This window comes from Salmo trutta, chromosome 23, assembly GCF_901001165.1.
Source record: "Salmo trutta chromosome 23, fSalTru1.1, whole genome shotgun sequence".
Taxonomy (NCBI): domain Eukaryota; kingdom Metazoa; phylum Chordata; class Actinopteri; order Salmoniformes; family Salmonidae; genus Salmo; species Salmo trutta.
In genome coordinates, this window is record NC_042979.1 from 6225274 (window position 1) to 6252472 (window position 27199).

The 27199-nt window shown below is 43.0% G+C and overlaps 1 protein-coding gene across 1 annotated transcript in view; it reads left to right on the forward strand.

Moving 5' to 3' along the window:
- The first annotated feature begins 4378 nt into the window (after nucleotides 1-4378).
- Nucleotides 4379-27199, forward strand: part of LOC115159169 (exosome RNA helicase MTR4) — a 52074-nt gene continuing 29253 nt past the window's right edge. The window contains exons 1-13 of the mRNA XM_029708629.1: nucleotides 4379-4525; nucleotides 5116-5259; nucleotides 6991-7057; nucleotides 7200-7262; nucleotides 7411-7523; nucleotides 8110-8284; nucleotides 8463-8678; nucleotides 9183-9281; nucleotides 10096-10216; nucleotides 10370-10501; nucleotides 16542-16621; nucleotides 19336-19446; nucleotides 19683-19784. Coding sequence (XP_029564489.1) covers nucleotides 4434-4525; nucleotides 5116-5259; nucleotides 6991-7057; nucleotides 7200-7262; nucleotides 7411-7523; nucleotides 8110-8284; nucleotides 8463-8678; nucleotides 9183-9281; nucleotides 10096-10216; nucleotides 10370-10501; nucleotides 16542-16621; nucleotides 19336-19446; nucleotides 19683-19784 — 1515 coding nt within the window. The 5' untranslated portion in view covers nucleotides 4379-4433. The remainder of the gene's footprint in view (nucleotides 4526-5115; nucleotides 5260-6990; nucleotides 7058-7199; nucleotides 7263-7410; nucleotides 7524-8109; nucleotides 8285-8462; nucleotides 8679-9182; nucleotides 9282-10095; nucleotides 10217-10369; nucleotides 10502-16541; nucleotides 16622-19335; nucleotides 19447-19682; nucleotides 19785-27199) is intronic.

A 27199-nucleotide genomic window follows, 5' to 3' on the forward strand; every position in this document is an offset into this window, starting at 1 on the left:
CCACCCTTTATTGTTCTACTAGAAAATAGTAAAAATAAAGAAAAACCCTTGAATGAGTAGGTGTTTGTCACGCTTGTGTGTAGGAACGGACCAAGGCGCAGCGTGAGTATCATTCCACATCTTTTATTTGAATGTGAAACTTTGCAATACAAACAATAAACTATAAACAAAACACAAACCGTGACGACAGCGGTGCAACATGCACTAACTCAAACAATTATCTCCCACAAACACAAGTGGGAAAAACAACTACTTAAATATGATCCCCAATTAGAGACAATGATGAACAGCTGCCTCTAATTGAGAATCATACAAAAACCCCAACATAGAAAAAAGAAACTAGAACACAACATAGAAAAAATTAACTAGATAAAACCCCCCAGTCACGCCCTGACCTACTCTACCATAGAAAATAAGAGCACTCTATGGTCAGGACGTGACAGTGTTCTAAAACTTTTGACTGGTAGTGTACGTGTGCACATATACATATACGTGCACGTGTATGCGCAACAACGATGCAGACATACACTATGTCTGTATAGTTCGCGCAAGATGTTATTTTTATGTAGCGTGTGTGTGTGTGTGTGTGTGTGTGTGTGTGTGTGTGTGTGTGTGTGTGTGTGTGTGTGTGTGTGTGTGTGTGTGTGTGTGTGTGTGTGTGTGTGTGTGTGTGTGTGTGTGTGTGTGTGCGTGCGTGTGTGCGTGAGTGCGCGAGTGCCTGCATGTGTGCTTGAGTTAGCATATAAATGAGCATTAGTGAGTGAGAGAAAGAAGAACATGGACACTCATGCCAATGGATTTCATGTATTGTGTTTTGTATTAAGTTGTTATTAATTATATGAAGAAATGTCTTAAAAGTAACTGCAAACTTTGACTGTGTTTTTCTCAAAAACATGGTTTGGTGACACACCTTGTATGTTGGTCTCATTAGAAAGCTAACATTCTCCTCTTTCCAAATGCGTTTTCGGGTCAATGTGACTGATTATGAGAGAGCAAGTCATCGATTTTGGTCTACCCCTGAGTACAGGTTGTATCTGTGATGTAGATGGTACAGACAACATCTTGGGAAACAAGATTCTCTGGTCTGATGAAACCAAGATTGAACTCTTTGGCCTAAATGCCAAGCGTCACATCAGGAGGATACCTGGCACCATCCCTATGGTGAAGCATGGTGGTGGCAGCGTCATGATGTGGGGATGTTTTTCAGCGGCAGGGACTGGGAGACTAGTTAGGATTGAGGGAAAGATCAACCGAGAAAAGTACAGAGAGATCCTTAATGAAAACCTGCTCCAGAGCGCTCAGGACCTCAGACTCGGGCGAAAGTTCACCTTCCAACAGGACAACGACCCTAAGCACACAGCCAAGACAACGCAGGAGTGGCTATGGGACAAGTCTCTGAATGTCCTTGAGTGGCCTAGCCAGAACCCGGACTTGAGCCTGATCGAACATCTCTGGAGAGACCTGAAATTAGATGTGCAGTAACGCTCCCCATCCAACCTAACAGAGCTTGAGAGGATCTGCAGAGAAGAATGAGGGAAACTCCCCAAATACAGGTGTTGTATAGCTGGTGTAGAGAGTCAGGCGCAGGACAGCAGATCAACGTACTTTTACTCAAAATGTCAAATAAACAAAGTAACAAATACACTCACACCATGACAGACCGAAAATACAATAAACAATCACTCACAAAAACCCATGGGGGAACAGAGGGTTAACTAATGAAACAGTAATTGTGGGATTGAAATAAAGGTGTGTAAAACAAAGGCAAAACAAATGGAAAATGAAAAGTGTATCGGCGGTGGCTAGAAGGCCGGTGACGTCGACCGCCAAACGCCGCCCGAACAAGGAGAGCCTGACACGACTTCGATGGAAATTGTGACAGGTGTGCCAATCTTGTAGCATCATACCCAAGAAGACTCAAGTCTGTAATCGCTGCTAAACGTGCTTCAACAAAGTACTGAGTAAAGGGTCTGAATACTTATGTAAATTTGATATATATTTTTTATTTATACATTTGCAAAAATTTCAAAAAATCTGTATTTGCTTTGCCATTATTGGGTCTTGTGTGTAGATTGATGAGGGGATTAAACGATTTAATCCATTTTAGAACACGGCTGTAACGTAACAAAATGTGGAGAAAGTCAAGGGGTGTGAATACTTTCCGAATGCAGTGTATGCGCTCGGTCTCTGGTTATGAATGCGGTGCTGACAGACAATCGTTGATATATATTAATAAAGCTCCTATCAGGATCACAATTGATTATGGGTGTATAGTTTATGGAACAGAAGCTGTACAAAATCCAGTATATAGCTTTTAAGGGCTCCCGAGTGGCGCAGCGCCCTAAGGCACCGCATCTCAGTGCTAGAGGCATCACTACAGACCCTGGTTTGATTCCAGACTGTATCACAACTGGCTGTGATTGGGAGTCCCATAGGGTGGCACACAATTGGCCCAGCGTCTTCCGGGTTAGGATTTGGCCGGGGTAGGCCGTCATTGTAAATAACAATTTATTTTTAACTGACTTGCCTTGTTAATTAATGGTTAAATAAAAATGAGGATATGTATTGGTGTATTTAAATCAAAATCTGTATGTGCCTTACTAGTGGAGGCAGGTGAGAGGCCTTTGGATATACGGTGTAAAACATTGTCATTAGCTTGTTGGGTTAGATTGAAAAGCTGTGAGGTTGAGCATCCCACTGCTACTGTTCTAGATGACTGTTGGGAATATACTAGTAGACAAGGCAGTGGTTTTGGTTGGACAGTTGGAAAGCTTGCTGATGAGAGTGGTTTGAGGGAGTTAGAGTTTGGCTCTTTCTGTGGTGATAGGGGATGTTCCTCCATGGTTGCTCCCATATCCTGTTGTTCATCTAACCTTGGTAGAGAAAAGGAAAGATTGGTCAGAAGTCAGTGATAAAGGGAAACTGGTTGACAATTACATCGGTAGAAGTTTTTATGCTTTTTTTACTGCTTTTCACAGATGGATCCCAGGACCCAGATAGTGGACACACAGGAGCAGGCATATACGTTCCTGAATTTGATGTGCAGATATGTAGAAGACTAACAGATGAACTGTCAGTATACTCAGTTGAACTGTCGGCGATAATAGTTGCCCTCCAGTGGGCGGAGGATTTACAACCTGTTAGAATTATAGTATGCTCAGATTCTCTGTCTATATTGAATAGTTTATCATCTGGTAAATCTAATAGGAGTGACCTTCTATTGGAGGTATTAATGTTATTATGGAGAATTGAGAGAATGGGTGTAGTAGTGAGATTCTTCTGGGTCCCAGCACTTTTAGGTGTGGAAGGGAATGAAATTGTAGACCAGTTAGCCAAAAGAGCTTTGAAACGAGATATGATTGATATTAATGTTCCACTGGGTAGAGATGAGGCCAAATGTAAGATCAGAGCCATTTTGAGAGACGTGCGGCAGAAGAGACGGGACTCCGAGCACAAGGGCCGGCATTTATATGCCCTCCAAAGAAATGTTGGTGGACCAAGATTCAAAGGTCAGATTAGGAAGGAAGAGTTGGTGTTTGCTTGATTGCGCTTAGGACATTGTACATTGAACTCATCATTACATCTGGTTGGCAAGCATATGAATGGTTTGCGTGTGGAGTGTATGGTTGATGAAACGGTGGAGCATGTGTTGTTATATTGTTGTAAGTATGTTGTAAGTATGCATTGGGGTTGAATGGGGTTGGAGGAGGGGGGTTTGGAAGGGATTTTGGGGATGGGGAAGGCTCTATTACAAGTTAGTAGGACTGTTTTTTATTTTCTCAGAAGTACTGAGTTAGGTAGGAGGATTTAGAAATGTTGTAAACAGTGATTGACCACACACTCCAACACAGTAGGTGGCGGCATGCACTTTTAACATTGGTTTGCGGACTGCAGTTATATCATAGAAGAAGAAAACCAGCTGCGCACATTGCGAGACTTTTGAGAAAGCTTTGAAACAGACAAACAAATCTGACCGGGGTTTGAGAAGTCAATGAGAGAAGCAAAAATTGTTCCTGAGTTGTTAATTTTCTCGAAATCTAAAGGCAAAACCTAGATATAAGCCAATGTATTAAATTGCTTAACATGTTATTACTCCAATATTGCGAGAGTGACAAACTGACACGTTTTTATTATCGTCAAAAACAACATTATATCGAAGGAGTGCCTTTGATTTGACAGCCTGCACATGCGCAGTTTGGCGTGAGACACCCGATGACCGAAAAGTGTGAAAGGGAATTTTTGTTGGAGAAGCAGTTTTATCCTATCGTCATACTGTACTGTCTTTGATAATGCTGTGGCTAGTTTTATGAATAGTAAAACTAGTCTAAAATATTTTTCCCGTGTTATGACTTGATCGTTTCCGGATGCTGTACAGGAAGTGATATTGCTGATACATTTGCATTGTGGGATTTGTGTGCTTTCCTCTTGCAATCATGGCGGATGCCTTTGGTGACGATTTGTTCAGCGTGTTTGATGAAGAACAAACAACTTCAACTAAAAAGAAACTAGCGGTACCTGAAAAGGGGTATGTATGCTATGGGTGTTAACTCAGTTAGGGAGATGTCTATGTCACTACTTGAACTAAACAACTATAAGATGAGAACACGCGCAGGCAGGAATCGGGGCTAAACGTTAGACCTCAATGGTAATGCTACAGTATCTAGCTAGCTACAGCACATTGCCCACGTTTACACCGGCATTGTGTTTGTTTCATCCCAGACCCTTGGTAGTTAGATTGTTGTGTGTTTACTACCTAGTTAATGAGAATAAGCTCTCGCAACATTTTATTTGTTGAAAATGTGTACTATGTTAGTTATGTAGGATGCAGTGCAGTGTGTCAACTGTTTATTTTATTTGGCCCTCCATACTCTCCATAGTCAAATGTAGTGATTTAGCTATTTGAATATTTTTTAAGTGGTGGTATTGTCCTGGATTTCATATCTGATCATTTTGATTGGCAGGTCTATGTTCCTTAGCTAGATGCCATTAAATTTAAATATTCAAATATCAGCCAGAAATTGCTGAGGAATAATACCTACCAACATATGGGGCTGCAGAAAGTCTACTTGTTTCTGTCTTAAAGTAACAGTACCATAAAATATTCCCTTCCACTAGGAAATCGACCAGTAAAAATGGCAAAGGAAGAAAGGATGAGTTCTTTGCAGCCAAGAGTAAGCGGGAAGCAGACAACAACGGGACAGATGAGGTGGTGTTTGGGAAGAGGTCCAAGCTGGAGACTCTTTCTACAGAGGAGATCAAGTAAGATTGACTTTAAACAAGGCTAGATTTTTGGGCTAGGGTGGTCTTAGCCCAATATTGGATGTGCCCAATATTGGACTAATGGAGCCAAACTTTACTCCTTAGTCCAAGGACCTTACATGTTCTGTTTAAATGGTACGATTCTTGAAACATAAATACCTTTCATATCACACAAAAATAATTTCACAAATGCAAAATACACACTTACTGTAACCTGATCAAATAACATTTTATTGGTCACATAGACATTTTTAGCAGATTTTATTGTGGGTGTATCGAAGTGATTGTGTTCATAGCTCCAACGGTGGAGTAGTACCTAACAATTCAATGGTTTTAACAGTTGCAGCCGACAGTATTTTTTGGTGACAACATGTTTTGTGGTGTACGTCTTAAAATCCAATTTTATTGGTCACGTACACATGCTTAGCAGATGTTCATGCGAGTGTATCGAAATGCTTGTACTTCTAGTTCTGACAGTGCAGTAATATCTAACAAGTAATATAACAAATTCACAATGACTACCTTATACACACAGTGTAAGGGGATGGAATAAGAATATGTACATATAATATGGATGCGCGATGGCCGTGCGGCATAGGCAAGATGTAATAAGTGGTATAAAATGCATTACTCATCTCATATGTAAACATTATTAACACCTTCTCCACTACTGTCCCGTCGATGTGGATGGGGGGTGCTCCCTCTGCAGTTTCCTGAAGTCCACGATCATCTTTTTTGTTGACGTTGAGTGAGAGGTTATGTTCCTGACACCACACTCCGAGGGCCCTCACCTCCTCCCTGTAGGCTGTCTCGTCGTTGGTGGCAATCAAGCCTACCGCTGTAGTGTCATCTGCAAACTTGATGATTGAGTTGGAGGCGTGCATGGCCACACAGTCATAGGTGAACAGGGAGTACAGGAGAGGGCTGAGAACGCACCCTTGTGGGGCCCCCGTGTTGAGGATCAGCGGGGTGGAGATGTTGTTTCCTACCTTCACGGGCCCCCGTGTTGAGGATATACACGGCTGTGACTACAATCGAAGAGAAGTCTCTTGGGAGATAATGCGGTCGGCATTTGATTGTAAGGAATTCTAGGTCAAGTGACCAAAAGGACTTAAGTTCCTGTATGCCGTTATGATTACACCATGAGTAGTTAATCAATTCTATTTGCACATAGGTGTTTGGACACACAGCTAATTAGCAAATGTAATCCACTCTTATCTTTTGTCTGTTTTCTGTAAAATAATGCTGTAACATGGAAACCCTACCAATGTGTGTATCAATTGAACTTTTTTTTTCTCCAATAAGATAAGACCCTTATGCTTCCAAAACTTTATCGCAAGTGATGCGTGTTAAGACCGAGTGTTGCGGCTCTTAAACCCCCCACCCCCCCTTACAGAATACGCCTTCGTCCGTCCATTGATCTTATGTGTAATGGAACTGAGTCATGATCAACGGCTACCTCTGGATTAAATATAGCTACCGCTGCAGCACGGGTTCTAATCCAGCCCACTGCTATTTCTGCACACTCGCTATCTTTCATCTCTACCGACTGCCGCACCCCTTAGGAAAAAGAACAATACGGCGAGGCAAGATTAGTATTATTGTCTGGTGTTATTGTCTTGTTATAGACACAATTAGCTTCATGACTATATGATCTGCAAAGGAATGTGAATTATTCTTATGGTTGGTTAATGGATTGAATACTGATGAATGTGAAACTCCCATTTTCAGTCTTGCCGACTGCATGCCCAAAGTGAGGGTGGAGCCGGTTGAGACAGTGGAAGGATGCAACCACGAGGTAAGAGCGCTCACAGGACTTTTGAAATATGAATTTAATGACTTCATTTTTAAAAATTCATTTATGAAACCTAGGTAGGCCTATATCTCAATATTACAACTTGGTTCCCTTTATGGAAAATCTGCTTTCTTTACTTGAACAGGTGGCCCTACCAGCCAATGAGGATTACACACCGCTTAAGCCTCGTGTGGGGAAAGCAGCCAAGGTACTGTAACGGTACATCAGTCCACTGATTGGATAGGGATACTTTGAGAGCGCAGTCTGAAACTCATGGCCTTCAGCATTGCCTTGTCAAATGACTCCAGTCCACCCATCTGTGTTCCTGCTAACATCAAACTGATCTCTTTTTGCAGGAGTACCCCTTCATTCTGGATCCCTTCCAACGTGAGGCCATTCTGTGCATAGACAACAACCAGTCAGTGCTTGTGTCTGCCCACACCTCTGCAGGAAAGACTGTCTGCGCAGAGTGAGTTTGATATGCTGATACCCTTTCAGTTTTAACACTACTGAGTTTGGCTGAACTAAGCCGAGCTGCAATGTACTGTGCAGCACAGTGTGTATCGGGTTAGCAAGATGGTGGGAAAAGAGCACGAGTGCGTTCAGATGTTTTGCGTGTTTGTGACGAGTGAAATACTGGATTGTTTTTCAGCAGGGTTTTTAAGAAAGTTTTTCCATCCAAAACGGTATTTTCAGTGTGAACTTAAACAACTAAAACAAGATATTAAGTATGAATGCATTATTTTTTTGTAAGATCGTCTTTGAGAATTGACAATCACTAAATACAATTTTAAAGTCGGGGAGAATCAAAATGATGCATTCAGGAGTATTTTTGTCATAGCCCCCCATTGCTTTTGTTCTAATGTTCCGCTTATATAGCATAAGCAATTGCAAAATGTGTAGAATTGCAGGAAATTAGCTTTAAAACAGCTAAATTGTCACTGCAGCCAACAGGAGGACCTCAAAAATGTTAGGTCGGTGACTGCGCCATTGGCTTCGCCCCCACCAGAAAAAGCCTCTTACTCACTTTCCCTCCCTCTCCCTTCCTCATCCAGGTATGCCATAGCTCTAGCTCTGAGGGAGAAGCAGAGGGTCATCTTCACCAGCCCCATCAAAGCCCTGAGTAACCAGAAGTACAGAGAGATGTACGAAGAGTTCCAGGATGTTGGCCTGATGACCGGTGATGTCACCATCAACCCCACCGCTTCCTGCCTCATTATGACTACCGAAGTATGACGTTACAGCTTCCCGTTATAATTACATTATTCTCGCCAACAATCTCCACTGTGTCTTGTGGGCTGAGCTAGAATATGACTAAGTTGTACTTATATTTTTCTTTAGTGTTACTAGTATGTCTAGTTTGAAAATGATTGAATATGTTGACATTTCATTTGTTTCTGTGTTTCAGATCCTGAGGAGCATGTTGTACCGAGGGTCAGAGGTCATGAGGGAGGTGGCCTGGGTCATCTTTGATGAGATCCATTACATGAGAGATGCCGAGCGTGGCGTGGTCTGGGAGGAGACCATCATCCTGCTTCCTGACAACGTCCACTATGTCTTCCTGTCCGCCACCATCCCAAACGCCAAGCAGTTTGCCGAATGGATCTGCCACCTCCACAAACAGGTAAAGAAAAAAAATGTGTTTACTTTTATCGATGTGTATGGGCTACCACGGAGCGACCTTAACCCAACAACTAGAGACCTCGTCAAGGGGTTTGAATCGCTTGGGCTAAGGTGTCGGGATGACGGTTTAAAGGTCGCAGGTTCATCAAGACCTGGTTGGGACTACCCTACAATGCATTTCCCTTACCCCATGCCCTGTCTAGTGATCAGCTTCTGTCCCCTTGGCTGTCCAGTCTCCTTCCATTGCCAGATCAACTTCAGTCAGCAGAAAGGCAGGGCCATGAAGGCTGAGAAAACACAGCCGAAAATGTCCCTTGTCTGCTTACATGTGTATCAAGCATCAGGTGCTCATACAATTAACTTGTTCTTGTCTCCTGTAAGCGTATTTTGTGTTTTAACTGTATAGACATGCATCAAGCGTAATTGTTTTAATGAGATGGTTTAAAGAATTTCAGGGATTGTCATTTGGTGCTCATGCTGTTGACTTCCTCCTGTCCCCATGCAGCCCTGTCACGTGGTGTACACTGACTTCCGGCCCACCCCCCTGCAGCACTACATCTTCCCAGCAGGTGGCGACGGACTTCACCTTGTTGTGGATGAGAACGTAAGGAAATACACACAGCTAGAGGTCTTGACTAGGACGATAATACATTACATTCTGCATTTACTACGCACACACAGAGATAATGCACAGCCTGTCAGTGGAAATATACTTCATTCGGTTCCTTGTACAATAATTTAATAGATGTAGCCATAAAGATAATCTAGTGCTGTGTTGAGCATTGCTTGCCTCACTCTGTTGACCAGGGCTGGGTTTCCCCAAAAGCATCATAGCACTAAGATAATCTTTAGTCAATTTAGTTTCAGTAGAATTGAAATAATCTTAGTGCTACCATGCTGATTGGAAACCCAGCCCAGATGCTTTACTGTGCCGGGAACAAACAGAAATCCTCTCATTTCATTATTTAGGTTTGGTTTACAACGTCGGTCAGTGACTAAACATGGCATTAGGCTACACATACAATTAGTAGCTTAGAGTGCGGACCAGTCACACCTCCAGGAATAACTAATGTGTTGAGGAATGGGTCCAGGTGCATAATATCCCAAGATTCCCGACTCATGATTTGTGATTAGAATGCATCCCGCATCACTGACATATTTCACATTTTCAACAAATACAATGTGGCGAGAGTTTACGCTCATTAGGTACTAAACACACAACAATCTCACTACCAAGGGTACTGGGAATAAAACATGCTTGTAAATAAGTGTTATCCTTCACCACACAAGACCCACCTGAGTTGTGGTTAGATCTTAGTCAGTTTGTTGCGGAATGTGAAATGAGGCCAGCTTGTCTGCCTGGTGTACTGTAGGGTTAAGGTTGGCTGTTGATCCTTTGCTTGACTTGTCTCCTCCAGGGAGAGTTCAGGGAGGACAACTTCAACACGGCCATGCAGGTGCTGAGAGACACTGGTGACTCTGGAGGCAGCAGCGGAGGGAGCAAATGGGACCCCAAGGGGCGCAAAGGAGGAACACGAGGTGTGTGTGTGTGACTGAGACCGATAAACCATGATGTTATTTTAGAATAGCGGAAGTATTTATGTGAGAAGTTTTGTCAGGAGATTCAGTGTCATCTAAGTTAGGGTTTCAAATGGTTGCTTTTTTCCCCAACGTGGTTGTGTTTCTCTTTAGGGCCGTCCAACGTGTTTAAGATTGTTAAAATGATCATGGAGCGGAACTTCCAGCCCGTCATCATCTTTAGCTTCAGTAAGAAGGAGTGTGAGGCCTATGCCCTGCAGGTGTCCAAGCTCGACTTCAACACAGGTAGGGTTATCCCCATAATGATAAACGGTTTAATAGCCTAACTCTTAACGATACTCCCTGCAGGTGTCCAAGCTTGACTTCAACACAGGTAGGGTTATCCCCATAATGATAAACGGTTTAATAGCCTAACTCTTAACGATACTCCCTGCAGGTGTCCAAGCTCGACTTCAACACAGGTAGGGTTATCCCCATAATGATAAATGGTTTAATAGCCTAACTCTTAACGATACTCCCTGCAGGTGTCCAAGCTTGACTTCAAAAGCGGTAGCTACTCTTTCAATGAGTGATATGGGTAACACTGTGCCCTAATGGAAATTCATTAGGGCACACTGTAGCAAAGCGCTTTTCAATGGAAAAGGGTGTTCCTTATTGGAGAAGTTCAGGTAGTGTCTCCCCCCCCCCCCCCCCCCGTTTCAGTCGGTTTTCTTCCGTTTGGTGCCTAATGGATTCAACCATGTACTCCCTCGAAAGGTGGGGCAGGTATAAGTCATGAAGTTTGCTACGGGTGTTTTTAATCATCGGCATCACTCAAGTCATTCAATGTTATGTTTTCTATTAACTACACATCTCAATGTTCTCTCTCTCCTTGATGATGCTAACTAAATCCACTGATGTGAACGCACATGCCACTCAGAAATGCATAGCATCTGTCAATATAGCACCCTATTCCCTATATTGTGCCATTTCAGACATAGCCACTGAAGGTAGTGCATTATATAGGGAATAGGGTGCCACCTCAGACAGCCACTAAAAAGAGTGCATTATATAGGGAATAGAGTGCCACTTCAGACGCTGCCATAGATTTGCCACCCAATACAGCCACCAAAAGTAGTGCATTATATAGGGAATAGGGTGCCACTTCAGACGCTGCCATAGATTTGCCACCCAAAACTTGACTACACACTGTGCCAGTAGGTTATGCAGCCTGTGCTGTTTCATTGCAAGATGACCCTGAGCAGCAGGATGAATCTGGGCTGCAGATTTAATTGGTTAGGCCTAACTGTGAAGAACACACGTGTCAGAGTCCGCCCTGCGTAGCTGGCGAATCTACACGCTTTTGTGTGCGATTTCGATGAAGTCAGTTAACGTCCAAGAACACAATGCTCTCTTTCCACTGGGGATTATGTGAACGATCTCTCCATCGAGTTGATATGAATATGGGTGTTGTACTTTCTCAGCTGTTTGTAGATGTTCGCTGATCCACTTATGGCGATACTGCCCAGTCGGTCTCTGGAGGGAGGAGAGATGACAGTGCATTGATAAAGATGGAGCAGATTTCTCTTGGCTTGACTGGAGCCAGGCCCTTGGCAACAGAGGTTTCTATCCCCCCCCCCCCCCCCCCCCCCCCATCCTGACCACAGGAGGATTCTGTTTGTAATGGAGTTCACTTCAGCATGCGCTCCAGATCCCGAGCAAATATTTTTGATGTTGTGCATTTCTCGCTCACTTGGTTCGTTTTTGCTTTGCAACACACTGACACATCCTGTGTAAGATGTTCCATTTACACAAACAAACTATGTGACTTATACTGAAGATTTTCTGAGAATTCCTCAAGACCTATCTAGACGGTGCTAGTGCTCTCGTTTGAGTGAAGTGGCTATGTTATGGAAAGTCAAATACTTTGGTGTTCCGTCTCGCTCTCTTCTGAACCTAAAGCCTGTTTTATCTCATTACTTAATACATGAGCATTTTTCTTTTTAATAAGCAGCAGCCCTGCTGCTGGCCAGTCTTCAGGTTTAGGCTAGCTATTATGTCTCTGTGGTGTAAGAGGGTGGTAGTAGCCTAATTGGAGCCACGTTCCGCTCCCCCTCCTGACTCCATGTCTCTCTCTCTCTCTCTCCATCTCTCTCGCTGTCTTCCTTTAATAAACTGACTGGGGTTTAAACTTTTGTTTCTAGGCTGTGTTTATGGAACTGTCAGTCATGGCTTACTATGCGGCTTATGGTGCCTGCATGGCTTACTCTGCTTGCAAGGCAGCTGTGTGACACTGGATCGGGCCGCTTGGCTCTGGACTAGAGCTTGGACGATAAACCTGAAAATTACCGACATTGTCTTCCTCTCTTACCCGTCTGATTTTTTTTTTTTTCTGTGGTTTTTGCGACACAATATTCCGGTAGATTGTTCTAAAACCATTATTTGGTCAACAATAATAGCATGAATCGACATTTTGCATAGGCTATGAAAGTATCTGCCTGTGCTTGTTTCGCTGTCAGCTGTGGACTCTCTCTCTCCCCGCTGTGCGTACAGAGGTGGTGGAGATGCATTCTGGGACACACAAGCATATAACCGTTGCTCAATATTCTTTTGTAGGAAAAAATATATATTTTTAAAGCAAATAACATTGTTTTAGTTAGGCGACTTACAGCTTTCTGTGAGTGTATCTATTTTTCACCTTTTTATATTGAGTTCATAGCACCACTTTACAACTGGAGTAGGCTGTAGTCAGACCCGTGCAGGGCGTGCCATTTGCAGTGGATATGCCTGCATCAAGTAGCGCTGTACAGTTTTTGTAGGTCCTTATCCATATTGTAGCCTTTAGCCCAATATGCACGAAGATGTCGTAAATTTTTCTGACGAGCCAGGTTGCACATCAAAATATCAGTCATGCATTTCCTGAATATGAATTGGCTTGCTTTTTTAATCATAGGTTACCGTCTGTTGTCTGTCTTGGCACCGGAGAAAAAAAATTCTATATCCCTGCCGCTAATGTAAAGTATGGGCTGGCGTGTTTACACGTGGTCTGTGGTTGTGAAGCTGGTTGGACGTACTGCCAAATTCTAAAACGTTGGATGTATCTTATGGTAGAGAAATGAACATTCAATTCTCTGGCAACAGCTCTGGTGGACATTCCTGCATTCAGCATGCCAATTGCACACGCTCTCAACTTGACATCTGTGGCATTGTGTTGTGACAAAACTGCACATTTTAGTGGCCTTCAACTGTCCCCAGCACAAGGTGCACCTGTGTAATGATCATGCTGTTTAATCAGCTTCTTGATATGCCACACCTGTCAGGTGGATGGATTATCTTGGCAACAAATTTGTGCACAAAATGTGAGAAATGGAACATTTCGGAGGTGATTTTTTTCAGCTCATGAACATGGGACCAACACTTTACATGTTACGGTTTTATATTTGTGTTCAGTATATAATGGTTATCATCTGATGAAGTCACACTGTTATATAAATAGTATATCAGACAGGTGGGCTTTATAATAAATGATAATACTTTTCTGGTGCTGACCTGGTTACTATGGATGGCTGGTGTGGTCATGCTGACACCGCTAGCTCTACGTTACACACTACTCAGGCGCCTCTTGTGCCCGTAGTCGCATGGCAGTTATGTGGTTGTGTTTAGAGTTTAACATGTGACTGTTTCTGTTATGAGATCTCCGAGCCAAAACGGTATCCATGTGTATATTAAATTACTCTTGAGATGAGTTTCTCTATGTGATGGAAACTAGTTTGTGTGTGTGTGCGGAAATGTATTTGTGTGTGTATGTGTAGGCCTACGTGTGTGTGTATTTAAAGTGTTTACGTTTGGGCCCAGTGCCAGAGAGCTGACGTAAGCCAGTGGCCTGCCCGTAGGCTGTGGTTTTGTTTGTTTGTTTGCTTGTTCTCTTGTTCTGTCATTCTGTCCATGTGTTTTTACTGCTGCCCTGGGACTGTCCTCACTCTGCAGTGTAGGCCTTCTCGGGGAGCAGTGGACCATGGCACAGCCTTACTATGGCCACTTACAGCAATAACTAGAGGTCGACCGATTAGGATTTTTCAATGCCAATACCGATTTATTGGAGGACCAAAAAAAGCCAATACCGATTAATCGGCCGATTTTTATTTATCTTTGGAATAATGACAATTACAACAATACTGAATGAACAATGAACCCTTTTATTTTAACTTAATATAATACATAAATAAAATCTATTTAGTCTCAAATAAATAATGAAACGTGTTCAATTTGGTTTAAATAATGGAAAACTCAGTGTTGGAGAAGAAAGTAAAAGTGCAATATGTGCCATGTAAAAAAGCTAACGTTTACGTTTCTGAACATGAGAACATATGAAAGCTGGTGGTTCAATATTCCCAGTTAAAAAGTTTTAGGTTGTAGTTATTGTAGGACTATTTCTCTCTATACCATTTGTAATTCATATACCTTTGACTATTGGATGTTCTTATAGGCACTTTAGTATTGCCTGCCTAATCTCGGGAATTATAGGCTTGAAGTCATAAACAGCGCTGTGCCTCAAGCATTGCTAAGAGCTGCTCGCAAAGTGCTGTTTGAATGAATGCTTACGAGCCTGCTCCTGCCTACCACCGCTCAGACTGCTCTATCAAATATCAAATCATAGACTTAATTATAATAAACACACAGAAATACAAGCTTTTTGGTCATTAATATGGTCAAATCTGGAAACTATAATTTCGAAAACAAAACGTTTTTTCTTTCAGTGAAATATGGAACCGTTCCGTATTTTGTCGATCGGGTGGCATCCCTAAGTCTAAATATTGCTGTTACATTGCACAACCTTCAATGTTCTGTCATAATTATGTAAAATTCTGGCAAATTAATTATGGTCTTTGTTAGGAAGAAACACAGTTCGCAATGAGCCAGGCGGCCCAAACTGTTGCATATACCCTGACTCTGCTTGCATTGAATGCAAGAGAAGTGACACAATTTCCCTAGTTAGTATTGCCTGCTAAGATGCATTTATTTTAACTAAATACGCAGGTTTAAAAAAATATACTTCTGTATTGATTTTAAGAAAGGCATTGATGTTTATGGTTGGGTACATTTGTGCAACGAATGTGCTTTTTTTGCTAATGAGCTTTTTGTTAAATCATCATCCGTTTGGTGAAGTTGAATTAGGCTGTGATTCGATGATAAATTAACATGCACCGCATTGATTTATATGCAACGCAGGACAAGATGGTTAACCTAGTAATATCATCAACCATGTGTAGTTAACTAGTGATTATGTGAAGATTGATTGTTTTTTTATAAGATAAGTTTAATGCTAGCTAGCAACTTACCTTGGCTCCTTGCAGCCACAAGGTCCTTTTGACGCTGCACTCGCGTAACAGGTGGTCAGCCTGCCACGCAGTTTCCTCATGGATTACAATGTTGTGGGTTCGATTCCCACGGGGGGCCAGTACGGAGGAGGGGGGGGGAAAGAAATGTATGCATTCACTACTGTAAGTCGCTCTGGATAAGACCGTCTGCTAAATGACTAAAATGTAAATGTAATCGGCCATAATTGGCGTCCAAAAAGGCCGATTTACCGATTGTTATGAAAAACTTGAATTCGGCCGTAATTAATCGGTTGACCTCTAGCAATAACCTGAGAAACCATTACTCAAATAGAGAGCCAGCCCTGGTTAGGCCTATATCTGTGACAGGCAGCTGGGTGGAGGGTGAGAAGAGGCACACTCTGATGCACATTAGCTTACACCAAACTCGTTCCATTGAGGGCAGAGTGTCTGCTTGTTTATTTCCTGTCCAATTAACACCTAGGCAACCAGGTGAGGGGAGTTCCTACAAATGAGTGTCCTTGGTTGGTCAATTAAGTACAAGGGAGGCGTGAAAGTGCAGACAGCCCTCCGTGGAATGAGTTTGACACCTGTGGCTTAGTCTTTGTGGTGTGGAATATATGGAAATGATAATCAGATCTGCATCAGACCTACAAAGCCTGCATAATTCACTCAGAATGGGGCTGAATTCTGCATCTCTTTTTCAATCGATTTCTATTACACCATTGCATTGTGGTTGGCTGACGGTTGAGAAGCTAAGACGCACTCTTATCACATCCGAACGACTTTGTCTACCAATGACGTTTGATCCATATCAAGCATGAGTACTTTTCTGTATTTCTACAAAGTATTCAACATTGGCCTCAAACAGAACAAAACACACTCCCTGCTCTGTCAGAAGGATAACTTTTAGCATTTGAGTGACTCCTCCATCGGTCAGAAGGCACAAGTCTGATTTGTTAACTAAATGTGTGAATGAATATGTAAATCTGTTCCATTTGTTTTTCCAGATGAGGAGAAGAAGCTGGTGGAGGAGGTGTTCAACAATGCCATAGACTGTCTGTCTGACGATGACAAGAAGCTGCCTCAGGTGAGTACTTCTCATTGATTGATTTGAAAATATACTGAACAAAAATATAAACGCAACAATTTCAACTATTTTACTGAGTTATAGTTCATACAAGGAAATAAGTCAATTGAAATAAATTCTTTAGGCCCGATCTATGGATTTCTCATGACTGGGCAGCGGCACAGCCATGGATGGGCCTGGGAGGGTGTACGCCTACCTACTTAGGAGCCAGGCCTACCCACTGGGGAGTTTTTCCCCACAAAAAGGCTTTATTACAGACGTAAATACTTGTCAGTTTCACCAGCTGTCCTGGTGGCTAGTCTCAGACGATCCCGCAGGTGAAGAAGCCAGATGTGGAGGTCCTGGGCTGGCGTGGGTACACGGGGTTTGCTGTTGTGAGGCCAGTTGGACGTACTGCCAAATTCTCTAAAATGACGCTCTCATCACGCTAAGCTTTGAAATGCTGTGAAGCGTCACTATTTCATACACGCAACACAACCATTTTATACGTACAACACAATGTCAATAGAGGCACCAGGAATGCATCTCCATCGCGTTGAACGGCACTAATAAAGAAGTCTGTGAAAATTCGGTCTTGATGTTTATGGTTGTCTGTGGATATCATAACTCCACCACTTAAGACACAGCAAAGAGCAACCTGAATGTGAGCGCTTGTTCAAAAATGGTGAGAAACTCAACAACAACAAAAAAGTCCTCCCGATGTCAACTGCGTTTATTTTCAGCAAACTTAACATGTGTAAATATTTTGTATGAACATAACAAGATTGAGACATAAACTGAACAAGTTCCACAGACATGTGACTAACAAATGGAATAATGTGTCCCTGAACAAAGGGGGGGGGGGGTCAAAATCAAAAGTAACAGTCAATGCAGCTGGTGGCCACACCAGATACTAAGTACTGCAGTGCATCTCCTCATGGACTGCACCAGATTTGCCAGTTCTTGCTGTGAGATGTTACCTCACTCTTCCACCAAGGCACCTGCAAGTTCCCGGACATTTCTGGGGGGAATGGCCCAAGCCCTCACCCTCCGATCCGACAGGTCCCAGACGTGCTCAATAGGATTGAGATCTGGGCTCTTCGCTGGGCGTGGCAGAACACTGACATTCCTGTCTTGCAGGAAATCACGCACAGAACGAACAGTATTGCTGGTGGCATTGTCATGCTGGAGGGTCATGTCAGGATGAGCCTGCAGCAAGGGTACCACATGAGGGAGGAGGATGTCTTCCCTGTTACGCACAGCGTTGAGATTGCCTGCAATGACAACAAGCTCAGTCTGATGATGCTGTGACACACTGCCCCAGACCATGACGGACCCTCCACCTCCAAATCGACCCCGCTCCAGAGTACAGGCCTCAGTGTAGAGCTCATTCCTTCGACGGTAAATGCGAATCTGACCATCACCCCTGTTGAGACAAAACGGCGACTCGTCAGTGAAGAGCACTTTTGCCAGTCCTGTCTGGTCCAGCGACGGTGGGTTTGTGCCCATAGGCAACGTTGTTGCCGGTGATGTCTGGTGAGGACCTTCCTTACAACAGGCCTACAAGCCCTAGTCCAGCCTCTCTCAGCCTATTGCGGACAGTTTGAGCACTGATGGAGGGATTGTGTGTTCCTGGTTAACTCGGGCAGTTGTTGCCATCCTGTACCAGTCCCGCAGGTGTGATGTTTGGATGTACCGATCCTGTGAAGGTGTTGTTACACGTGGTCTGCCACTGCGAGGACGATCAGCTGTCTGTCCTGTCTCCCTGTAGTGCTGTCTTAGGCGTCTCACAGTACGGACATTGCAATTTATTGCCCTGGCCACAACTGCAGTCCTCATGCCTCTTTGAAGCATGCCTAAGGCACGTTCACGCAGATGAGCAGGGACCCTGGGCAGCTATCTTTTGGTGTTCTTCAGAGTCAGTAGAAAGGCCTCTTTAGTGTCCTAAGTTTTCATAACTGTGACCTTAATTGCCTCCCGTCTGTAAGCTGTTAGTGTCTTAACGACAGTTCCACAGGTGCATGTTCATTAATTATTTATTGTTCATTGAACAAGCATGGGAAACGGTGTTTAAACCCTTTACAATGAAGATCTGTGAAGTTATTTGGATTTTTACGAATTATCTTTGAAAGACAAGGTCCTGAAAAAGGGACATTTCATTTTTTTCCTGAGTTTATTTTGGAGTTTCTAAAAGTAGCTTTTTAAGAGAGCACTGTAAAAGTTTCCACACTCTCTTTGTGGCTCCTTCTGGTGGCTTTGATTACACTCACGAGCACACACAGTATTTTCGTTTCCCTTAATGCCGTAAGTTCAGGCTGTATTGGATTTGTTCTTCTCTGCGGTTATTTCTCATAGCGTAGTTTCGTTAGATTCAGCGGTGGTCGTTATTTTGTAGAGTAGTACAGATGTCAGGAGAAGGCTGCTATGCTATGAAAGCCGGCTCCGCAGGCCTGTTCACGGTCACGATCATGTGGGATCGTGGCTCTGCTAGGGTCAGAGGAGGACAGGCACATTCTTTCTATTGTCCTTGAGATGGATTGCTGCCTCATTCTAGTGTGAGCAGCTTTTGTATACATTTGATCTTACTTGATTGTTGTATGGCTTCACTTTGATTTCTATTGTAGACTGTGCCAGCTTTGGCTTTGTTCTGCTATCTTTGGCATATCTTGGTGCTATCATTGACAAGAAATGTGTTATTAATCAAATGTCTTATTATTCTTGCTATGCGTTTCCAGGTGGAGCACGTCCTGCCTCTATTGAAGAGAGGTATAGGGATTCATCATGGAGGACTGCTCCCCATCCTAAAGGAAACCATCGAGATCCTGTTCTCTGAGGGGCTACTCAAGGTAGGCCTGTCTGGAGCTCACATGGATCTCTCTTTGAATTATACCAACCGTTGTCACTCACCATTCTGTGCTGGCTCGGATATTGTCGTTCCAGCAACTATTATGGATGCATCACAAGGCCAGTACAGCTCTGCTCATCTCAGCTCTGTGATGTGAAAAGGCTATAACCCAAAGGTCTTGCTTTGTGTTTCAATAGGAGTAAGTATGCTGAATGTGATATTATCCTCTCTCCACAGGCCTTGTTCGCCACAGAGACCTTTGCCATGGGCATCAACATGCCCGCCCGCACTGTCCTGTTCACCAACGCACGCAAGTTTGATGGCAAAGACTTCCGCTGGGTAATACTCCTTTTAAAAAAAGCCTACTGTTTCTTACTTAGCCACTACTTTATCATTAGGGATTTAAAGATTCACAGATATACATCGGTCCCGGTTATGAGTGCGTCTGTCCTCGGGACCACAAGCCATCGGTTAAGAAATCGATTCAAACGTTTTAATCGCTGGTTCACTAATGTTTTGCACATATTACTATACCTTCGGGAAATACCTCAACTGCATCCTCTCCTTCAGTGTGGAACTAAGCATGTAATTGTGTTGACACTCGTTGATCTACAAATCATTTTGCATGCCGAACAACCCCAGGCCTAGTCAAACTGCGTGCTGTGAGCAGCTTCTCGCACTGACCAATGAGGTTGCCCTATTCCGTACCTTGCATACAAATGTTTGTAAAATGGTTGCGCAATATTAGGCTTTATTAGTTGAGTGACAACAATGTTATTTGCTAAGTAATGTTTTGGAATCAAATACGCTGTTGAAAATTGTTTTACCTGAATGAAAGTAACCTTAGCTACCGCTGGGGAGACAACTCTCATCTGGCTATAGCCTACATGCTAATTGGGGCAACTCATCTCCATCAGCAGCAGATTTTAATGTAGAATGGAAAATGTTAGCGCTTTGAATCATATCGAACCTAATCTCATCAATTTGTTCTTCTAATCAAACCGAATTACACTGGATCGTTTCAAACTAAAGCGTATTGTTCCTGTATCGAGTCGGAGCCCGTGTATGTAGATATGTATCACATGGTTTTGAAAGGGAACGATGCATATCCATATTGATAATCTTAGTTCATTGAGGAACATAGCCCACTGTACGGTCATAGTATTCCCCTTCCAGTCAATGAAGTGTCCAGTTGATCTTCCAAAGTTCTCAATCCCACCTGTTTGACTGGCTAAACCCAGGACTGTGATTGTGTCACGTTAGTAAAGACAAGGTCATATCATTATGTTAGTGACTGACTGACTCATGGGGGCATTTTATTCATTACACAGTTTCATCTAGGGCTGTTACGGTGTCCTTATTACCGCCACACCGGAGGTCATGATGGCAGTCAAATTCCACGTGACCATTTAGTCACGGTAATAAGGTAATAAGGGGCGGCAGGAAGCCTAGTGGTTAGAGCGTTGGTCCAGTAACCGCCAGGTTGCTCGAGCGACTCCCCGAGCTGACAAGGTAAAAATCTGTCATTCTGCCCCTGAACAAGGCAGTTAACCCGCTGTTCCTAGGCCGTCATTGTAAATAAGAATTTGTTCTTAACTGACTTGCCTAGTTAAGTAAAGGTTAAAAAAAGCTCTGATGCTGCTGTTGGTCATTAGTAGCCTACCAAACTTGCTAACTGCCTGGTACTCAGCACTCTATTGTCCTTCTAATCACTCTGACATCAATGCAAATGCTATCGAAAATCTAATCAAACACTTCATGAGAGCCCATGAGCTCATGTTGTGCAACATTTCTGTAGGCTTTGGAATTGCGGGAGAAAACAGAGTGATGGCCTCTATTAAAAAGAGGAGGATCCCATGAGCTTTCTATAGGCTAGGTCTATTATATTTCTCAACTTTCCTAATGTTAATCACATTGCTTCTCTTTGCAACGGGGTATAGCCTACCTGGCTGGCATGAAATTGAACCACGGGAAAAGCGTCGTCCATTCGCTATTTAAGTGCATAGATGACATGTATTTTTTTCCCCTGCCCCCATTTTGAGAAAGGTGTATGATAATAGTTCATTCTAAATCAAAACAAATTCCACACAGTGTGTGTGGAAAGTGCCCTTAACTTTTTCCACTTTTTGTTAGGTTACAGCCTTATTCTAAAATTGTTGTTAATTGTTTTTTTCCCTCATCAATCTACACACAATACCCCATAATGACAAAGCAAAAACTGCTCTTTTTTTCTCATTTAGAAAAATAAATAAACGGATAACATTCAGACCCTCAGTACTTTGTTGAAGTACCTTTGGCAGCAATTACAGCTTCAATTATTCTTGGGTGTGACGCTACAAGCTTGGCACACCTGTATTTGGGGAGTTTCTCCTGTTCTTCTCTGCAGATCATCTCAAGCGCTGTCAGGTTGGATGGGGAGCATTGCTGCACAGCTATTTTCAGGTCTCTCCAGAGATGTTAAATCGTGTTCAAGTCCGGGTTCTGGCTGGGCCACTCAAGGACATTCAGAGACTTGTCCCGAAGCCACTCCTGCGTTGTCTTGGCTGTGTGCTTAGGGTCGCTGTCCTGTTGGAAGGTGAACCTTCGCCCCAGTCTGAGGTCCTGAGCGCTCTGGAGTAGGTTTTCATCAAGGATCTCTCTGTACTTTGCTCCGTTCATCTTTCCCTCGATCCTGACTATTCTCCCAGTCCCTGCTGCTGAAAAACATACCCACAGCAAGATGCTGCCACCGGCATGCTTCACCATAGGGATGGTGCCAGGTTTCCTCCAGACGTGACACTTTAGGCGAAAGAGTTCAATCTTGGTTTCATCAGACCAGAGAAGAATTACTTAATCCTATCCCAGGTATTCCTTAAAGAGGTGGGGTTTCAGGTGTCTCCGGAAGGTGGTGATTGACTCCGCTGTCCTGGCGTCGTGAGGGAGCTTGTTCCACCATTGGGGTGCCAGAGCAGCGAACAGTTTTGACTGGGCTGAGCGGGAGCTGTGCTTCCGCAGAGGTAGGGAGGCGAGCAGGCCAGAGGTGGATGAACGCAGTGCCCTTCTTTGGGTGTAGGGACTGATCAGAGCCTGAAGGTACGGAGGTGCCGTTCCCCTCACAGCTCCGTAGGCAAGCACCATGGTCTTGTAGCGAGCTTCAACTGGAAGCCAGTGAAGTGTGCGGAGGAGCGGGGTGACTTCACTTGTAGCCTGTGAGAGAGACTTGATCACGTGACTGAGAGCCATGTAAGAGTTGTGCTTCGGTGTGCCCAGCCGGGAGTAACTCCAAATTAAGCCTAAAGGAGAACCTGTTTCTTTGTTAAAACTTCGTAGGGCTCAAATCCCGTTAACGGGACTGATTTGACAACAGCCAGTGAAAGTGCAGGGCGCCAAATTCAAACAACAGAAATCTCCATAATTAAAATTCCTCAAACATACAAGTATTATACACCATTTTAAAGAAACTTCTTGTTAATCCAACCACAGTGTCCGATTTCAAAAAGGCTTTACAGCGAAAGCACACCATATGTTAGGTCAGCGCCGTCACAAAAACATACAGCCATTTTCCAGCCAAAGAGAGGAGTCACAAAAAGCAGAAATGGAGAGAAAATTCATCACTAACCTTTGATGATCTTCATCAGATGGCACTCATAGGACTTCATGTTACACAATACATGTATGTTTTGTTCGATAAAGTTCATATTTATATCCAAAAATCTCAGTTTACATTGGCGCGTTATGTTCAGTAAGTTTTGCCTCTAAAACATCCAGTGATTTTGCAGTGAGCCACATCATTTTACAGAAATACTCATCATAAACGTTGATGAAAGATACAAATGTTTTACATAGAATTGAAGATTATGATTTGATTTTTTAAAATTTTTATTTGGATCTCTTTTAGTCCCCATTTGGACTAATCTTCCAAGAGTCCTTAAATATTAAAATACAATTTATATACGAACACATTTTCACACATAACACACTATTACAAACATACATAATATACTAACGTAATAAACCAATAAATAATCAATCTAAAAAATATGGATTCTTCATCTACTGTAATCCCACAACATTTCTGTGTATTATATTTAAATTGTTTTAAAATAATGTTTCAATTTATATATTGAAAGGTTTCTGGTTTGCTCAGTTCATTTATTCCATTTCTTTATTGAAGATGCACTTCTCCTTAATGCAACCGCGGTGTCAGATTTCAAATCAGCTTTACGGCAAAAGCACGCCATGCGATAATCTGAGTACAGCGCTCAGCCACCAAAACAAGCCATACAGATACCCGCCATGTTGTGGAGTCAACAAAAGTCAGAAATAGCATTATAAATATTCACTTACCTTTGATAATCTTCATCGGAATGCACTCCCAGGTATCCCAGTTCCACTATAAATGTTCGTTTTGTTCAATGAAGTCCATATTTATGTCCAAATACCTCCTTTTTGTTCGCGCGTTTAGTACATTAATCCAAATGCGCAAGGCGCGAGCACAAAGCCCAGACGAAAAGTCAAAAAACGTTCCATTACAGTTTGTAGAAAGATGTATAGAATCAATCTTTAGGATGTTTTTATCATCAATCTTCAATAATATTCCAACCGGATAATTCCTTTGTCTTTAGAAATGAAAGGGAACGCAGCTCGCTCTCACGACCACGCGCGTGACTTAGCTCAAGGCATTCTGCCAGACACCTGGTTCAAACAGCTCTTATTCTCTCCCCCTTCACAGTAGAAGTCTGAAACAAGGTTCTAAAGACTGTTGACATCTAGTGGAAGCCTTAGGAAGTGCAATATGACCCCATAGACACTGTATATTGGATAGGCAATCACTTGAAAAACTATAAACCTCAGATTTCTGACTTCCTAGTTGGATTTTTTCTCAGGTTTATGCCTGCCATATGAGTTCTGTTATACTCAGACGTCATTCAAACAGTTTTAGAAACTTCAGTGTTTTCTATCCAAATCTACTAATTATATGCATATTCTAGCTTTTGGGCCTGAGTAGCAGGCAGTTTACTCTGGGCACCTTATTCATCCAAGCTACTCAATACTGCCCCCCAATCCCAAAGAAGTTAATCGCTCAACACAAAATAGCCGCATGTGCGCACTCCCTCAAATACTTTAGAGAAAATATCCTGTTTTATTGAGCTATATTCAATTGTATTCTTCATACTATAAAATAATGCCACAGAATTAAGCACATCTTGTCTGCTAAATTAGTGTAGCCCATAGCCAGATCAGGACCTGACAACGCAGAGTCTGTTCTTCTGAAGTAGACTACATTTTCTTTATCATGTTTCTTTAGACCTGTCTAAAATAAATTATGGATTTATTGTGATGGATTGAATTTATTATACTTTTTAAAATGTAGATGTTTCAAAGGTCTGAATCAGTGGCTTGTAGGCTATACGTGGAAGCCAGGGGATGCTAAATGTGTTTGAGACAGTTATTTGCTTGACAATCACCGGCTGACAATTTAATTTCCGCCACAGCCCTAGTTTCATCACTCCCTGGAATGATTAATAGCCATCATTAGGTTTAGATAAACACAGTACACGTGTCTTAAGCTGGGTAATCCCTGTTATGTTGCAACCAGACCGACAGATGAACCCAGGGTTAACTTGATGTAGTGCAGAGCGCTCTCTGACTTTTTCATTTTGAGGCTTCCTCATCATTTCCGCTGCGTGTTTGTGTGACGCCTTTATAAAGCCACAGCGGGAGCCAGGGAAGCTCTGACAAAAGATAAACGGCCACGTATTGTTTGTGAGGAGCTGGGGGCCACAGGGCTTGTCGTGAATCAAGCTGTTGGGAATAAAAAGGCTAGATTATTACCCCTTTGGCTCGGGGATGGGGAGAGAGAGAGAGGAGAGCGATTGCTCGCTAGATAGAGGGCGGGAGAGAGAGAAAGGAAACGGTTGTCCAAGAGGCTTACGAGGAACATCTGGTGTGGGAGAACTGATGCCAGAACACCACGCATGCAGTCAAGGCCTTCCTTCCTCCTCTCCCTCCATCCCTCCCTCCATCACAAAGCAAAAGGGAGAGATCCAGGGCCCCTTCACGGGGTGACTGCCCCCTCTTAGCTCTCCTCTGGCTCTGTCATGGTGTGTGCGAGTCTCTCAGAGATATAAGGAGAGAGTAGAGCCCTGTGCCAGTGTTAAACTCGGGACCAAATGTTGTAGAGCACCAACAATGCCCAAGAGATTAGAATTGAATCTGCTTGACAAAGGCATAAAAGGAAGTGTTTGGATTAGCTCGTTCGTGGCAGAGCCAGTAATGTTTAGAAGTCCGAGACCAAATGGAATCTGGCGATTTTAATCAGGGCCATGTGTGGCAGGCAGCTTTAGTAAAGCAGAGGGTTTATAAACCAAGTGGCAAATCAAGCCGTTGCAGCTCTTCTCCATGTTAATGTTCTGAAGAGGTGTTAGTGCACGTTGCAACTAGTGCTGGCACAATTACCGTATAACCTACGGTTATGGATGATGACCGTCATGAAAATAAAATAACCATCATAACTGGTTTAATCTTTTTTTATATGAATAATTACACACACACACACACACACACACACACACAATGCATTCGGAAAGTATTCAGACCCCTTTACTTTTTCCACATTTTGTTACATTACAGCCTCATTCTAAAATGTATTGTTTTTTTCCCTTAATGTACACACAATACCCCGCAAATTTTTAATTAAAAAACCCCCTGATTTGCATAAGCGTTCAGACCCTTTACTCAGTACTTTATTCTCTGCAGATCCTCTCAAGCTCTGTCAGGTTGGATGGGGTGTGTTGCTGCACACCTATTTTTCAGTCCCTCCAGAGATGTTTGATCGGGTTTAAGTCTGGGCTCTGGCTGGGCCACTCAAGGACACCACTCCTGAGTTGTCTTTGCTGTGTGCTTAGGGTCGTTGTCCTGTTGGAAGGTGATCCTTCTTGGTCAAATAGCCCTTACGCAGCCTGGAGGTGTGTTGGGTCATTGTCCTGTTGAAGAAAACTAATGATAGTCATGCGAAGCGCAAACCAGATGGGATGGTGTATCTCTGCAGAATGCTGTGGTAGCCATGCTGGTTACGTGTGCCTTGAATTCTAAATAAATCAGACTGTCACCAGGAAAGCACCATCACACCACCACCTCCATGCTTCACGGTGGTAACCACAGATACGGATATCATCCCTTCACCTACTCTGCATCTCACAAAGACACGGCGGTTGAAACCAAAAATGTGGACTAATCAGACAAAAGGCCAGATTTCCACCGGTCTAATGTTCATCGCTCGTGTTTCTTGGCCTAAGCAAGTCTCTTCTTCTTATTGGTGTCCTTTAGTAGTGGTTTCTTTGCAACAATTCGACCATGAAGGCCTGATTCACCCAGTCTCATTTGAACAGTTGATGTGTGTTACTTGAACTCTGAAGAATTTATTTGGGCTGCAATTTCTGAGGTGGAGTTAACTCTAATGAACTTATTCTCTGCAGCAGAGGTAACTCTGGGTCTTCCTTTCCTGTGGCGGTCCTCATGAGAGCCAGTTTCATCATACCGCTTGATGGTTTTTGCAACTGCACTTGAAGAAATTTCAAAAGTTCTTGAAATGTTCTGTATTGATTGACCTTCATGTGTTAAAGTAATTACGGCCTGTTGTTTTTCTTTGCTAATTTGAGCTCTTCTTGCCATAATATGGACTTGGTCTTTTACCAAATAGGGCTGTCTTCTGTATACCACCCCGACAACTGATTGGCTCAAACGCATTAAGAAGGAAAGCAATTCCTCTAACT